This window comes from Chiloscyllium punctatum, chromosome 15 (assembly GCF_047496795.1).
Source record: "Chiloscyllium punctatum isolate Juve2018m chromosome 15, sChiPun1.3, whole genome shotgun sequence".
In the NCBI taxonomy this organism is placed as follows: domain Eukaryota; kingdom Metazoa; phylum Chordata; class Chondrichthyes; order Orectolobiformes; family Hemiscylliidae; genus Chiloscyllium; species Chiloscyllium punctatum.
The window spans coordinates 14,942,938-14,961,196 of NC_092753.1; the positions used below are offsets into that span (position 1 = coordinate 14,942,938).

The following is an 18,259-nucleotide window of genomic DNA, read 5'->3' on the forward strand; positions in this document are numbered from 1 at the left end:
GACCTCAATATACACACTTTCATTGCAAAAGCGGCTATCACAGCATTAAAGATTTAGCACTGAGCTTACCACACTGTGCTTAATTAGGCACATTCTCAGAATTATCCCAGTATCACACATACTCTGCTAACATCTTATTTTACAAACTCAGATTAAATTCTGCGAGAGTAAGCACCTGCTATGATAGCAATGTGATTATTCCACTACACCAGTGGTCTGGATATGTAATCACAAGGTTAAGAATTTAATTCTCATCATAACAGCTGGAGATTTTGTAATCAGTTAATTAAGCTTGATATAAAAACTAGTATCACCATTGGTATCAATAAAATACTAGATTCTTGTACAAAAATCAGTCTGGTCCACTGTCCTTCAGGGAAAGAAACTGCTGTCCTTAAATTATCTGATTTATATCTGATCACAGGCCTAGGACATTGTGATTAATTCTTAAGTGCTCTCTCAAATTGCATTGCACATACAAACAAGGAACAAGAACAGGCTATTGACCCTTTGACTCTGAATCTGCCATTTAATAAGATCATGGCTGACCTGATTTCAACCATAAACAAGAGCAGGTCAGAAGCTAAGAATACTGCAGCGAGTAACTCACTTTCTGACTCTTTAAAGCCTGTCCACCATCTAAAAGCTACAAGTCAGGAGTATGATAGAATACTCCCTATTTGCCTGGATGAGTGAGGCCCAACAACACTCAAGAAGCTTGACACCAGCCAGACAAAGTAGCCTGCTTGCTTGGTACTACAGCCACAAGCATTCATTTTCTCCCCCATGGACGCTCAGTAGCAGGAGTATATACTATCTACAAGATGCAATGCCAAATTCACCAAAGATCCTCAGACAGCACCTTCCAAACCCACGACCATTTCCATCTAGAAGGACAAGGGCAGCAGATATATGGGACCACCACCACTTGCAGGTAACCCTCCAAGCTACACACCATTCTGACTTGGAAATATTTGGCTGTTCCTTCATTGTCTCTGGGTCAAAATCTTGGAATTCCTTCCCTAATGCCATTGTGGGTTAACTCACAGTAGGTGGACTGCAGTGGTTCAAGAAGGCAGCTCACCACCACCTTCTCAAGGGCAACCACAAATGGACATTAAATGCTGGCTAGCCAGCAACACCCACATCCTACACATGAATAACTAAACTTTAATGCTTGGGGAAGAGAATTCCAAAGGTTCTCAACCTTACTAAGAAATCTTCACCAACCCCCACCCATCTCTGTCTGAAATGGATGACCTCTTATTCTTAAACAATGACTCCTAAGTCTAGATTCTTCCTTTCATCATCCACCTGGTCAGATCCCCCTCATGATCTTATATATTTAAATTAAGTCACCTCTGACACTTCTAAACTCCAGAGGATACAGGCCTAGTCTGTCTAACCTTTTCTTACAAGGCAATCCGCTCTTCCAGGTATTAGTCGAGTAAACTTCCTTGAACAACTTCCAACAAGTCAGTACAGTAAGTACAGTAACTAGTGCTATACAGTTTAGGTCTCACCAGTATGATAAATCACTGAACCATCACCTCCCTACTCTTTCACTAAGTTTCTCTTGCAATAAACAATAATATTTTATTTGCTTTCTTGAATACTTGCTATTAGTGAGAACTGCAGATTCTGGAGGGTCAGAGTAGATAAAGACAAGCTGGAAAAAGCACAATAGGTCAAGCAGCATCAGAGGAGAAGGGGAGTCAATGTTTCAGGTAAGAACCTTTCATCAGGATGGGGGGGGGGGAAGAGGAAGGGGGCTGAGAAATAAATGGGGTGGGAGGGCGGAGCTGGGGGAAAGGTGGATGGAATGGTGATAGGTAGATGCAGGTCAGAGTTTGCTATGATTGGTCAGTGTGAAGGGTGGGACACATAGGTGGGAAGGAAGGTTCACAGGTAGGGTCAGGTTAAGGGGGTGGGGTGGGGTGGAGAGAGAGGGCTGGGCCTGGGATGAGATGGGAGGATGGGGAGATTTGGAAGCTGGTGAATTCTATGATAACGCATATGGTTGTAAGCTCCTGAGGCAGAAGATGAGGGAAGATTGATACAGATTATTAGATTACTTACAGTGTGGAAACATGCCCTTCGGCCCAACAAGTCCACACCGACCCGCCGAAGCATATACCACCCAAACCCATACTCCTACATTTACCCCTTCAACTAACACTACAGGCAATTTAGCATGGCCAATTCACCTAACCTGCACATTTTTGGATTGTGGGAGGAAACCGGAGCACCCGGAGGAAACCCACGGGGAGAATGTGCAAACTCCACACAGAGAGTCGCCTGAGGCGGGAATTGAACCCGGGTCTCTGGCACTGTGAGGCAGCAGTGCTAACCACTGTGCCACCCACTGTTCATTTTATCTGCTACTTCCTTATCTTGCACTAATACTTCCCTGGACTCATTTCCTATAGGACAAACACTTACTTTGTTAACTTTTCTTTCTAAATTCCTGAAGAAACTTTGCCTGTCCGATTTTATATTTTTGTCTGACTTTCTCTCGTTCTTCCAATCTACTTGTGCATTGTGCATATAAGCATATATAGTACGAGCTGCATTAGGCCTTTCAGCTGCTCAATCAGTTGACAACATCGTCACCAATCTGATTGTAGTTTCAATTTCATTTTTCTTCTTACTCTTGATCACCTTTAAATTTTCAGGAATAAGGGAACCAATCTACCATTGTGTTAAAATAATCACTTACCCTGCCTCCACTGCTCTGTGGGAAATGGGTCCCAAAGAGTCATGACTTGTTTAGAGGGAAAATTCCTCCTTTATCTATCCTAAATGGTAGACCTGTTATTTTTAAACTGTGACACCCACCACAACCGGTTCTAATCTCTTTTATAAGACAAAACATCCTTTTGAAAGTGACCATGTAATTTTACTTTTTTACTTCTCTTTGTATCATCAGCAAATTTATAAACCCCATACATTCAGTCCCTGCATTCAAATGATTTATCTAAGTTCTCACTAATGGAAGTCATAACACTGCTACCAGTGGCACATTGATCATGTGTTGCCAGTCCAAAAATAACCTATTTATGCCCACTTGTTGCTTACTAATAGAGTCATGGAATCATAAAGATATATGGCATGAAAACAGACCTTTTGGTCCAACTCCTCTATGCCAACTAAAAATCTAGTCCAATTTGCCAGCATTTGGCCCATATCCTTCTAAACTCTTTCTATTCATACACCCATCCAAATGCCTTTTAAATGTTATAATTGTACCAGCTTCCACCACTATCTCTGGCAGTTCATTCTGTACATGCACCACAATCTCTATATGAATAAGTTGCCCCTTATGTCCCTCTTAAATGTTTCCTCTCTCACCTTAAACCTATACTCTCCAGTTTTGGACTCACCTACCCTAGGAAAAAAGACCTTGGCTATTCACCTCATCCATGCCCCTCATGATTTTATAAACCACTATAAGGTCACCCCTCAGCCTCCAATGCTCCAGGGAAAATAGCCCCAGCCTACTGAGCCTCTCCCTTTAGCTCAAACCTTCCAACCCTGGCAATATCCTTGTAAATCTTCAAAGTTTCACAACATCTTTCCTATACCAGGGACCAAAATTGAATGCAGTACTCCAAAAGTGGCCTAACCAATGTACTGTACAGCTGCAACATGACCTATCTTCTATCTTTGCTAATTTGTTATCATCAATACCATGATCTCTTATTTTGCAGGGTAAGTTTTGATGTGGCAGTGTGGCAAATGCCTTCTAAATACTGTATATTGCACAGGTTTCTCTTTATCTACATTGCTAGCTAAGTTAGTCAAACACAATTTCCCTTCCACAAAATCATATTGATTTTGATTGTTTTAAGATTTTCCAGGTGCTCTGCTCTGGCATGCTTAATAGGAGATTCCAACATTATTGTTATGACAGATGTTAGATTAACTGGCCTGTATTGTCCTGTGTCCTGACTCTTTCCTTTTTTAATTAGATTAGAGGAATCTCATTATTGATTTTCCAATCTGTCCAGAATCTATTGAATTTTGGAAAATTAAAACAAATACCTCTACTATGTCAGCAGTCATATATTTTAATATCTTAGATAAAGTTCATCAATCCATGGGAACACTATCACTCGCAAGTTCCCCTCCAAGCCATTTACCACTCTGACTTAGAAATATATTCTCATTCCTGCAATGTCACTGGGCCAAAATCATGCTGTTATAGATCTCCCAAACCAAATGAGCTGCAACTGTTGAAGAGGCATCTCACCAGCATCTTCTCAAGGGCAATTAGGGTTAGGCAACAAATGTTGCCCTAGCCAATGATGCCCACATCCTATCAATGAATAAAGTAAAAAGGGCTGAAAATGTGTTGCTGGAAAAGCACAGCAAGTCAGGCAGCATCCAAGGAGCAGGAGAATCGACGTTTCAGGCATGAGCCCTTCTTCCCTGACCTGCTGCGCTTTTCCAGCAACACATTTTCAGCTCTGACCTCCAGCATCTGCAGTCCTCACTTTCTCCATAAAGTAAAAAGGACCAAGAGACTTGTTGGAATTAAGTTCTATTAATTTTCTCAGCACCATCTTCCAGGTAATTGTTAAAATTCTTTACCCCTTTTAAAATTCTGATTTACAGTTTCAGGGATGTTACTCATATGCACTGCAGTGTAGGTCAGGAAAAAATGTTGTTCATCTGTTATTTCCATATTTTCTATTATTAATTACGCAGACTCTGTCTGGAGAGGAGAGTGAAAACAGTGGAGACAAGACTGGAGTGGTGCTGGAAAAGCACAGCAGATCAGGCAGTATCCGAGGACAGGAAATATCGACGGTTCGGGTAAAAGCCCTTCAGCAGGAATTATGCCCGAAACATTGATCCTCCTGCTCCTCGGATGCTGCCTAAGTTGTGGCCATCTTCCCAAGAGTTTCCCCTTTCTTCTCCCCTAAAAGGCTGTTGAAAACTCCTTCACTAGACTTTTAGTCTCCTACAATATTATCAGCTTTGTTTCAATGTCGATCTATACTTCTGTGATGCTCCTTGCTATAGATATGAATTAAAATGGTTGTCCATAAAAACAGAAAATAATGGGTCCCTGAAGGTCATACCCCAGTTTCTTTAGAATACTTCCCATGAAGGGAGCTTGCATCCAACCCCTGGCTGTTCTGAAGCTTTAGTTCTCTCCATCAGTTGGTTGGTTTCTGAAGACTTTGCTAGTCAAAGTGTTAAGGTTTATGGAATGGGTTGAAATACATGTCTGCCATGATAATGGTTGGTTGATAGAAAAGAGTCAAGCTGCTACCTAGCCTCCAGCTGTTCTAGTGTTCCTCTAGTTGGTGAAGGGGTAGAGTGAGAAGTCAAAAGCCTAATGTCAACAACTGAAGGATTATTTACACTCCTGTTTTGTTCTCTGTAGTCATGCGAGCAGACCCGATGATAATTATGAAGATCCAAATGATGTGGCAGCGATTAAGGAAGCTCAGGAAAATATGGGAGATTTCAAGTTAAAGACCGCTGCTGACTACACTGTGCCAGAACACCTGCGTATTAATGCAGAAAAGAAAAGGAACCAGCTTGTTCGACTCGAGGAGGCGGTATGTACTTGCATGGAATTTATTGTGTATCGTGCATGTTCTCCTCTTCCACAGGGGCTTGTAGATTACTGTTGAACTGAATGTACTCCTAAGTTAGAACTTTAGGATAGTCTATTTTCCCAGTAGGATAAAAAGTGGCTGAACATTCTGGTTTGATGAATTATTTAATAGTGTTTGCATCCCGAGCTGTAGGGAGCTCAATAGAGTTCAAAGACAACAGAAGGAATTTCTTCTGAATGCAGAGTTGCACATAACAGGAACAGCATGAACTGCTGACCATTTGACTCGATTGCCTTGGTACTTACACTCTATGTTAGCAAACAGTTCTAATCACACTGTCACACCCTGTTTGCCAAACTATAATTTTGTTGTTATGTGTATCTTTAGTCTGACCTTAGATTTCCTGCCTCAAAAAAATGGGTTCCACATTTGGGATTTCTCCCCATAATTTTTGAGGTGTGAAAAACCTCACACCCTTTTCGCCTTTGAACCCCGACCATATTCCTTGTTGGTGCTGGCCTCTTACTGTAATGGAATATTGCATCTAAGTACAAAACTCAAAAATTATTGAAAGGAAAAGAAGAGAAGGTCTATCAAGTTTATCAACTCTTTATCTCCTGTCAACATTGCAATCTCAAGCACTGTGCAAACATCTTCCCACTCTGTCATAGTCATGTCAATTTCAGAGTGACAAAATATGCCGGAACAAATTTGTGGCCAGTTCAAGAAAACTATGGGATTTCTCTTGGGCTAAAGCAAAGTCCAGGCAACTTGGTTGCCCACATAGTCAATCTCAGCTAAGTGACAACTTACGCCCAATACAAGAATTTGTTGAGCTTTCTTTAAAAGCACTGTAGCACTTTTATTTTCAGTAAATTTCTTAAACGTCAAAAGGAGACAACGGTTCATTGGAAAAGTATATATTGTCTTGTGCTTTAACTGAAGTGGCTAAAGATATCTTTTCTGTGCAAAATATAGAGTTTTGAGAAATGTATACAGAGCTAATTATGTGATATAATATAGCCTTTAAGTGTGACAATTATATATTTCATATCTCTTTTACTCTGTAATTTAAATGAGTAGTACCAGTTTTTAGTCAGGCCTTAGCACCAGCTTTAAATTGTGGGTGTCCCTTAAATGTCATAGCCAATTGGACTTAATTATATCATCTGGCATATTTCTGAAGTCACACTGGGAGATGGATGCCTATAACCTGTGATTTGCAATTGACAAGAACTGGGATGGCAGGACCGATATACAAAGAGGGACTGGATCAGCTAGGACTGTATTCACTGAGGTTGAAAATGAGGGGGATCTCATTAGAAACCTAGATTATTCTAACAGGATGAGACAGGCTGATGACTGGGGAGTCCAGATTCAGGAGTAACAGACTGATAATACAGATTGGCCATTTGGGATGGAGATGAGAAATTTCTTCACCCAGAGAGTGGTAAGCCTTTGAAGTTTTCTGTCTCAAGAGGTGTTTGAGGCCAGAATAGTGAATGTTTCAAAAGGGAGTTAAATTAGTTCTTAGGGCCAAAGAAATCAACGGATACTTGGAGAAAGCAGAAACAGGGTACTGAGTTTGATGATCAGCCATGATCACATTGAATGGAAGAACAGGCTCGAGGAGCCAAACAGACTACTACTACTCCTATTTTTTATGTTTATATGACATGTTTAATGACTCATACAATATCCCAGCTTTTGTGGTCATCCTACGTTTGGATAATTACACAATATGTACAAACACAGTTATCAGAGTATTCTATGTGCATCCTATGACCTAATAAGATGTTTTAAAAATCTTTTATAGATTCATGAACTTAAAGTTGCAATGAGTGAGAAGGTGGTTTATCTTCGTGACACAAAAGTCAATATTATTAAACAAATCACCAGTCTTACTGAGGAGTTGAGGTTGATACAGACCAAGCTTGATCCTTCACAATGTCTTCCCATTCCAACTGTCCCAAGTCTGTACCCTGATGAAATGCCTGAGAAGAAGTTCCAGTATGACCACGAAAAACTACTGGAATTCAAGGAAAGAAACGGTTTCAACAAGAAGATATCTGAACAGCTTGGTGAAGGAGCAAAATTATCTGAAACTTTGAATATATCAGAAACCAGCACAAGCCAACAATTAGAACAAAACATTGCTTCAACCAGAGACAATTTTGCAATCGGACCATCACCGCTAGAGGTCGAAATCAAAATAATTGAAAATAAAACCAGTTTATATTTGCAAACTGCAGTGCTGCAGAAGGTATGTTGTAGATGGTGATGATGACAGAGAGTAACATGTTAATCTGAGTATAAACATGCATTGCGTTTTAGTTGACCCAAGTAAATTTGACTCCTTTATAAAGCAGATAGTTTTACAGAGAGTCTGAAACAACATCCACTGATATTTATGATGTAGAACAAAGTCTGCCTGACCTATGCTGAATATTCTTAACCTTACACTGACACTGGCATTAGTATGATATTAAACATTATCTGTTAATGATTAGTGATGTGGAGATGTAGCTCTGAATATCAGCTGGACCACTGACTCCTCGCTTGGAGCTAAAGGTATAACATGTTGGCAGTAATCAAAAACTGATCATGCAAATTATTGCTCTTGTTGTATGACATGTAGCTGTGGAAGGGGAAATTACAAGGGCTCTGAGCCAAATTTTTAATTACGCTATGGCCATAGGGGATGTGCCAGAAGGATGGAGGACAGCTGATTCAGTGCCACTTTTCAAGAAGGTAGAAGAGATAAACCAAGAAAAGAAAAATCAGTGAGTCTCTTATCTGTAACTATTGGAGAAAATTCTGAAGGACAGAGTTCATTTCCAGTTGGAGAGGCAAGGTTTGATCAAGGTAGTCAGTATGATTTTATCAGAAGGAGGTTATGTCTAAAGAATTGATAGAATTTTTGAGGAGGTGACCAACTGCAATTTGGAGCAGCAAGGTGGCTCAGTGGTTAACACTGGATTCGATGCCAGCCCCGGGTGACTCTCTGTGTGGAGTTTACACATTCTTCCTGTGTCTGCGTTTGTTTCCTCCAGGTGCTCTGGTTTCCTTCCGCAATCCAAAGATGTGCAGGTTAGGGTGAATTAGCCATGCTAAATTGCTCATGATGCTCAGGGATGTGTAGGTTACGCGCATTAGTCTGGGGTAAATGTAGTATAGTAGGAAACAAGGGTCTGCGTGGGTTACTCTTCGGAGGGTCGGGGTGGATTTGTTGGGCCGAAGGGCCTGTTTTCACACAGTAGCCATTCTATGTCATTTGTATGGAGTTTAGTAAAGCCTTTGATAAGGCCTCATGTGGGAAATTGATAAAGAAAGTAAAAGCACATGCAAAGCAGGGTAATTTGGCAAGATGGATTCAAAATTGGTTTAATCATTGGAGACAGAGGGTGGTGACAGAAAGGCTGTTTGTGTGACTGGAGCCCAGTGTGCAGTGGCGTATCACAGGGATCAGTGCTGGGTCTCTCTTGTTCATGATACATTTCATTCTGCTATAACGATGAATTTGCAGTAACGTGATTGATTATTTGGGCATGCTGTTTGTAAACTTTTAATCTTCGTTGGCTGATTACATCACCAACACTTTAAGCACTGTTTCCAAAGCGCAATTTTTCTATAACACGGGATTGCACAAGAACGCAACGATCATATTATAAACGAACTTACTGTATATATGAATGATGCAGATGAAAGTGTAGGGTGGGGTGATAAGTCAGTTTCTGGATGACGTAAAGATTGTCTGAGTGGTTAATAGTGAAGAAGAGGGTCTCAGTTACCGGAAGATACAGATGGGTTGTCCAACGGGCGGCACGGTGGCTCAGTGGTTAGTACTGCTGCCTCACAGCACCAGGGTCTCAGGTTTGATTCCAGTCTCGGGTGACTGTATGGAGTTTGTACATTCTCCCCGTGTCTCTGAGGGTTTCCTCCCACAGTCCAAAGATGTGCAGGTCAGGTGAATTGGCCATACTAAATTGCCCACAGTGTTAGGGGCATTAGTCAGAGGGAAATGGGTCTGGGTGGGTTACTCTTCAGAGGGTTAGTGTGGACTGGTTGGGCCAAAGGACCTGTTTCCACACTGTAGGGAATCTAATCAAATGGGTTGATCTGTGGCATGTAGATTTTAACCCTGTTAAGTTTGAGATGATACACTTTGGATAAAATAACATAACAGGGGACTGCTCAATGAATGGCAGGACACTAGGAAGCTCGGAAGAACAGAGGGATCTTGAGATGGGCTGCTCTTCAGAGGGTTGATGTGGACTCCATGGGCCAAATGGCCTGGTTCAACATTGTAAGGATTCTGTGCTTCACAGGGGGCACTTGCATTTATAATTCAAGGCATAGGTTATACAAACAGTGAGGTTGTGTTGCAGCTGTACAGAACATTGGTTAGGCCATAACTGGAGTGTTGTGTAGAGTTCTGGTCACTGCACTATCAGAATGATGTGATTGCACAGGCAGGGGTGCAGACGTATTTCACCAGGATGTTGCCTGGGTTAGAACATTTCAGCTAAGAAGAGAGGCTGGATAGGCTTGTGTTGTTTTCTTTAGGGCAAAGAAAGCTGAGGGGAGACATGACAAAGGTCTATAAAAATATTGGGGTGCATAGTCAGGTTAGACAGGACCAGCTATTCCCCTGATGAAGTAGTGAGGGAATATAATTTTAAACTGAAGTGCAGGAGACTCAGAGAGGATTTGAGGAAAAATATTTTAACACAGGGTGGTGAAAATTTGAAACGCACTGCCTGGAAGAGTAAGAGAGGTGGGGAAACCTCGCAACTGTTCACATGATGAGCACTTGAAATGTTATGATTTGGAGATGCCGGTGTTGGCATGGGGTGTACAAAGTTAAAAATCACACAACACCAGGTTATAGTCCAACAGGTTTAATTGGAAGCACTAGCTTTCGGAGCAATGCTCCTTCATCAGGTGGTTGATGAAGGAGCGTCGCTCCGAAAGCTAGTGCTTCCAATTAAACCTGTTGGACTATAACCTGGTGTTGTGTGATTTTTAACTTTGAAATATTATATCATTCAAGACTGTGGGTCATGTGGTGGAATGTGGAATTAGTTTCTATGGATTGATGCAGATTTGATGGGCCAAAGGGCATCTTCTGTGCTGTATGTCTCCATGACTAAACTCAGTCCCAGCTGGATTTTACTATCTCACAGCAAAGTTCCTGCTGGTTTTCATTGTCCCGTTGCATAATCTCGGCTGGATTTTGCAGTCCTACTGCATAGTTCTTGCTGTGTTACATGTATCACTGCATTAATTCTTGATGGGAGTTAGACTCTCACAGTGCAGTCATGGTTCTCATGGTTCTACTGTAAGCCCCTACTAGGTATCGCTGTCCCACTGCACGCTCCCAGTTAGGTTACAATATCGCACTGCAGATTCTTGGCTAGCTTCACCTGTAGTATTTTTCCTGCTGATTAAAATTGTCCTGTTTTTGAAGATGAGTAACTGGAAGTGTAAACACTGTTTTCCCTTCATAGATGCTGCCAGACCAGCTGACTTTCTCCAGCAGTTTCTGTTTTCGTTTCCAGCATTTGCAGTTCGATGTTTTATTACTACAATAGTTTCTGCTGGGTTTCGCTGTCCCAAAGTACAGGTCTTGCTGTGTTGTTTTTAACAGCTGTACTCCTTTATAGTTTTAATTTAAAGAGTTTCTGTCTTGAATCGAGTTGATTTAGAGGATTCTGCTGTACAATTTGCAGCTGAACACATACCCATTGCACTATTTATCATACGTCCATAAGAAATAGGAACAGGAGTAGACCCTTGAGCCTGCTCTGCCATTCAATAGGATCATGGCTGATCCGACATTCCTCATGTCCACTTTTCTGCCCTTTCCCTATAACCCTTGATTCTCTTACTGATCAAGAATCTATTAACTCAGCTTTAAATATACTGGGTCAAAAATCAAATGACAGCAGGCTATAGTCCAACAGATTTATTTGAAATTGTGAGCTTTCAGAGCTTAGCTCCTTTCTCTGGCGTGATATGATAGAGAGGTATAAGACACAGTTTTTATAAGCAAAAGTTAACTTTAAGACTAGCTCCCCTTGTTGAATCCTTTAATCAGTTAGGAGGGAGACTGCTGATTAAAATGCAAAATCCAGATTCCTTTCAAGTCTTTATCCCGAGATAATTAAAGGTTTTATCAATGTACAACAGGTTCCATTTCAGGTTAGACAATGCATTTTAGGTATGAGGTCTTCCTTCGAATCTGTCTATGTTTTAAACTGAGGTCAGGCTTTTTAATTTTTTTTTGACAGAAAAGAATCTTGAATGAAATAATTTGTGTGTGTACACGCGAGAGAAGGGGAGGTGTGTATGTGAGAAAGAGAGTGTGCATGAACTTGAGATTTGTGAATGTGTTTGCGTACATTTGAGAGATTGTGAATGTGTACGCAATTGAGAGAGTGAGTGTATGTGCTTATGTGAATGTGTGTGTGTGTGTGTGAGTCTTTGTGAGCAGGTATGTATGTGTGAATCTATGTCTGGGAATATACAGTGTGGTGGGGTTACCTATAGTGTGATATGAACCCAAGATCATGGTTGAACCTGTCCTCGTGGGTATGGAATGTAGCTATCAACCTCTGCTCAGCGATTTTGCATTGTTACATATTTCGAAGTCTGCCTTGGAGGATGCTCACCCAAAGATCAGAGGCTGAATGTCCTGGATTGCTGAAGTGTTCCCCCATTGGGAGGGAACCTCCCCCCCCCCCCCCCTACTACCCCCCCACTCCCCCCACCCCCCCACCGTGTGTTGATTGTTGTACAGTGTACATTCATCCATTGTCATAGCATCTGCAAGGTCTCAACAATGTGCCACGCCTCAGGTCATCCTTGCCTGCATCGTATAAGATAGACAACATTGGCTGAGTCACATGAATGCCTGCCTTGTACGTGTTGGATGGTGTTCCCACATGTGACAGTAATATCTACGGCAATGATCTGACGTGCCCTGCAGAGGTTACCATGGTAGGGTTGTGTGGTGTTGTGGTTGATGTTGTCCTCAAGGCTGGGTTGATGATATGTTGAAGGCTGCGGAGAACATGGTGAAGTTTCTCCGCTTCAGGGACCTACTTTCATGTGGCAGAGAAACTATGCCATGCTCTTTGCAGCCTTCACCACATCATCGACGATGATGAATATCTCGTCACAGACTTCCCTATGCTTGCATTTCTTGCCTTCAAGCAACTGCTGAACCTGAAACAGACCATTGTTCGCAGCAAACTACCTAGCCTTCAGGACAACGTCGACCACAATACCACACAACCATGCCATGGCAACCTCTGCAGGACATGTCAGATCATCGACATGGATACTACCATCACACCTGGGAACACCACCCACCACGTACATGGCAGGTGCTCATGTCACTTGGCCAATGTCGTCTATCTTATACAATGCAGGCAAGGAAGCCCCAAAGCATGGTACATTGATGACACTATGCAGGCGCTACGATAACAGATGAATGGACACCATAAAATGATCAACGCATAGGGGGTTCCCTCCTAGTGGGGGAATATTTTGGCGAGCCAGGATATTCAGCATCTGATCTTTGGGTGAGCGTGCTCCTCCAAGGCAGATTTTGAGATATGTAACAATGCAAAATCGCTGAGCAGAGGCTGATGGCTATGTTCTGTACCCAGGACGGCCTCAGCGATGACCTTGGGTTTATGTAACACTACAGGTAACCCTTCCACGTGATAGACTCACACATGCATGAGCACACTTGCACAGACCCTCTCCTACACACAAACTCTCACACATGCACACTCACATATACATACATGTGCACGCTCACAGACTATCTCTCATGCACACACATACTGGGAATTATTTGGAATCATGGAAATGTACAGCATGGAAATAGACCCTTCGGCCTTGTCCATGCCAACTGGATATCCTAACCTAATCTAGTCCCATTTGCCAGCACTTTGTGCATACCCCTCTCAACTCTTCCTATTCATATACCCATCCAGATGCCTCTTAAATGTTGGAATTGTACCAGCCTCCACCACTTCCTCTAGCAGCTCATTCCACACACGTACCACCCTCTGTGTGAAAAAATTGCCCCGTAGGTCCCTTTTAAATCTTTCCCCTCTCACCCTAAACCTATGCCCTCTATTTCTGGACTCTCCCGTGCCAGGAAAAAGGCCTTGTCCATTTACCCTACCCATAAGACATACCAGGGATCATCCAGTGAATGTTCTCTTAATTGCCTCCAGTGAAATAATATATTTTCTTAAATAAAATGACCAAAATTGCTCGCAGTGCTCCAGATGTGGTCTCATTAGCAGCTTGTACAGTTGTAGGAAGACTTCCCTTCCCTTGTACGCCAATCCCCTTGAAATAAGGGTCAACATTCCATTATGTTCCTGATTACCTGCTGCAGTATACTAGCTTTCTCTGTTTAGTGCACAAGTACCCCCAGTTCCCTTTGCTTTGCAGCTTTCTGCAGTTTCTTGTCCATTTAAATAATAATCTTTTGTTTTATTCTCCCTTCCAAAGTGAACAACATTGCACTTTCCCACATTATATTACATTTGCCAATTTTTGCCCATTTACTTAACCTACCAATATTTCTCTCTGTAAACAGTTTGTATCTTTCTTGCAACAAACATTTCCACTTATTTTGTGTTGTCAGCAAATTTGGCTACAGTGCATTCGCTTCCTTCCTCCAAATTATTAGTACATATTATAAACAGTTGTGGTCCCAGCACTAAGCCCTTGGGAATCCCACTGGCTATGGGTTGCCAGTTCTGAAAGTGAACTCCTTATCCCCTCTTACTGTTTCCTGCATATTAGCCAATTCTCTATCCATGCCAATATACTACCCCTAACATCAGGGGCTCTTATCTTATGACTTAATCTTTTGTCAGGTACCTTGTTGATTGCCTTCTCAAAGACCAAATGCAGCACATCTTATCGGTTCTCCTTTATCTACTCTGGTTGAGACTTCCTCGAAAAACTTTAATAAATTAGTCATTTACGATTTCACTTTCATGAAACATGTTGACTCAGCTTGTTTAGATTATGATTTTCCAAATGTTCTGCTATTTTTTCCTTCATAATGATTCCAGTACTTTTCCAACAATAGGTATTAGGCAAATCATCCGGTGGTTACCCACTTTTTGCTTCCCTCCTCCCTTTTCGAATAGGGTGTCGCATTGGCAGTTTTCCAATCCTCCAGTACTTCTCCAAAATCCAAGGATTTTTTGGAAAAATATAAGAAATGCATCCATTTTGTCTGTAGCTACCTCTTTTCAGATCTAAGGATGCAAGCTATCAGAGCCAAGTGACTTACTTTTAATCTTCTTTTTGTCTAATACTGTTTCCCTAGTGACAGAGATAGTACTTAGTTCCTTCCCTGTATTTTGTAGTATTTTGGAGAGATGTTCGAAGTCAAATCATTATTTCTACCACGGATTGACAGCTCATTGTTGTTTGGGCTCCCTACCAACTAACAGTGAACACATATCAAAATTAATTAATTGGCTGTAAATCATTTAAGGATGCTCTTCTGGAGCAAGTGGAAAACACCATAAAAAAGTAAGTTATTTGTTTTTTCTTCTTGTCTCTAAAAATCAGTGCTTCCTTCAAATCCCATTCCTTCCACTGGCTTTCAACTACTTAGCTTCCTGGACCCCTAACCTGGCTTGACTGTATCGAATTTCTCCCCTCCATCTCAAACTGCACATGATTCCAGAGGATAGATTAACCTGCACTTCTTTCCCCCATTTTCTTTAGCTCCAGATTCCATCCCCGCTCCTTATTTCCAAAAGTAAAAAGGAACCCATGGATGATAACATAGAAACCATTGCCTAGCAACTTTTGGTCCATTCATCTCTCTTCTTTTCCCTCTGCTCAAACCTCTCCAACTTCCCCTTTAATTCTAGTCCTGAACCCCATGATGCACTGTTACATTTTTCCACACTGTTCAAGCTTATCTGCTGTTATGAGCCTGCTCCTTATTCCTTTGATCCCATTCCCTTTAAACAATGTCCCTTCAACAGCTTTGCCTGCATATTATCGCAAATGACTCCCCACTGTCAGACATCCACTTCTTCATTTGAAAACTGTCATAATCACTCACAGTCTCAAATTTCCACCATCCTTTCCTCACGAACTATTGCCCCATCTCCCCCTGGGGCTAACATATCCTATTCTGAATGGAGTTTGAACTGCGGTGGGACAACGAAGACTTTAGTTGCCAAGCAGTGAAATCAGACTTCCTGCCATTGTTTCTGCATGCTGTGTACCTGTTTCATCTGAAAGGACAAGAAAGAGATGTGGATCAGGCTATGTTTGTGGGGAGAGATTTAACTTTTTGTGCAAGTGATATTTAACTAGACAGTTTCCTTTTTAAAAAATGGCCTGTACTGTGTTCCAGCTCCAACTTAGATTATTGTACCTCCAATTTTCACTATTTGTGTTCATGTTCACTTCTTCTCAACAAAGTTCTGTGTTAGAAGAAGAATGTGGTACAGGATGTGTCAGGATGGAGTTGAATCTCGGCTGCAATCACCCTGCCGCACTGACAGCGCTAATTCTCTTGTGCAAGAAAATTGAATGTATCAGATAGAATCACAGAGACTCTGAGTACAGTTAGCAACCAACAACTCCCTACTGAATTAAACTTAATCATTTGAAAGTAAGGAAAATTATTTTCTGAAAGGGAAATGAATCACTAGAGTCGCTGGAATTCAAGAATAAGAAATGGGCAATTTAACTTTTAATACATTTCTCTCTCCAGATTGATGATTTGATAAAGAACTTTGACGCAGAGGTTCGGGTTGTTGCCCACCAGAAGTGCAAGCTGGATATCTCCATGAAGATGGCAGACCTACGGCAAGTTACACTTTTTGAAGAGGTTCTTCTGTTGAAAGAGTTCGAAAAGAGTGAAGACATTTTGCAGGAACGTGTCAATCAACGCATTACTGAACGTCTAGAAACACAAGTGAGGCAGCAATTTGTTTTTCATTGATTAATAGGAATGTTTTTAAAAATGAGCTATTGTAATATTTTCATTTTTTGTCAAAACTTCTTTAAATTTTCTTTCATTTTATGTCTCTAACTAAAAGGTGGTGAGTGCAATATTTCTACAGAATTTATGCTGCACTCATTTACAGGAATGTTGCATAGAGGGAACATTCTGGAAGGTGGTTATTCATGCCCCACTGCCTTTGCTAGTTCTCAGAAAGACAATCTTAGCCATATTCAGTGTCCTTTTCCCATTTATCCCACTGTGCTGTCTCTTTCAAAAAAACACAATTTGTTCTGTACCATTTCCTTGTCCTTTCATACATATCATAATGTTACAATTATAAAGAAAGCAATTACCAGATTTAATAAGCAGCTTATTTGTGTAAAGGGGTGCAGAGAAGTGAAGGGAGTAAAATTAAGCAGATGATAGTACAGAATTCATTAGCAATATCTCCCTAAACCTGTCAGTAGAAAATATAAGCTACATACATATGAATTAGAAACTGGAGCAGGACTTCTTGCCCACTGGGCCCACTGCAGCATTCAATAAGATCATGGTTAACATGAATACTTCACATTCTCATTATCCCCAATAACCTTTTACCCACTTGCTTATCAATAATCTATCTTTGCCCTAAAAATGTTCAAATCTTTGACGAAGTGAGTTCCTAAATAGCTCAAACTTCTGACAGTAAAAGCTTCGCCACTGAGAGTAAAATAATTCTCCTTATTGCAGTCTTAAAGGGGCGATCTCTTATTTTCAAACAGTTACTCCTAGTCCTAGATCCTAGAGGAAACACCGTTTTTTCATATCTACCCAGTCAGATCCCCTCAGGATCTTACGTGTTTAAATCAGTAGAGGGTAAGAACATAAATTAAAAAGGAGAACCTCAGAAGTAATAATCTCAGAATTACTACCACTGCCACGAAAGAGCTAGGGTAAAAAATAACAAGATAAAACAGATGAATACATGGAGAAATGATGTAAGACAGTGCGATTCAAGAGACATTGGGACCAACTCATGGGCATGTGGGATTGATAGAAGGGTTGCATTGGGGCAGGAATAGAACTGATGTCCTCGGGCGGGAGTTCGCTTATGCCATCGGGAAGGTTTAAATTAGAATGGCAGGGAGATGGGAACCTGAGCAGGGAGATGGACACAGGAGAAATAGAACATAGAACATAGAACAGAACAGGCCCTTCAGCCCACCATGTTGTGCTGACCATTGATCCTCATATATGCACCCTCAAATTTCTGTGACCATATGCATGTCCAGTAGTCTCTTAAATGTCCCCAATGACCTTGCTTCCACAACTGCTGCTGGCAACGCATTCCTTGCTCTCACAACTCTCTGTGTAAAGAACCCGCCTCTGACATCCCCTCTATACTTTCCTCCAACCAGCTTAAAACTATGACCCCTCGTGTTAGTCATTTCTGCCCTGGGAAATAGTCTCTGGCTATCGACTCTATCTATGCCTCTCATTATCTTGTATAACTCAATTAGGTCCCCTCTCCTCCTCCTTTTCTCCAATGAAAAAAGTCTGAGCTCAGTCAACCTATCTTCATAAGATAAGCCCTCCAGTCCAGGCAGCATCCTGGTAAACCTCCTCTGAACCCTCTCCAAAGCATCCACATCTTTCCTATAATAGGGTGACCAGAACTGGACGCAGT

The 18,259-nt window shown here is 41.4% G+C and overlaps 1 protein-coding gene across 1 annotated transcript in view; it reads left to right on the forward strand.

The window, feature by feature from the left end:
• The window catches only part of LOC140485955 (cilia- and flagella-associated protein 44), a 226,664-nt gene that overhangs the window by 171,369 nt on the left and 37,036 nt on the right, over positions 1-18,259 (forward strand). Inside the window, exons 25-27 of the mRNA XM_072584397.1 lie at positions 5,396-5,573; positions 7,390-7,836; positions 16,357-16,560. Of these exons, the coding sequence (XP_072440498.1) occupies positions 5,396-5,573; positions 7,390-7,836; positions 16,357-16,560 (829 nt within the window). The remainder of the gene's footprint in view (positions 1-5,395; positions 5,574-7,389; positions 7,837-16,356; positions 16,561-18,259) is intronic.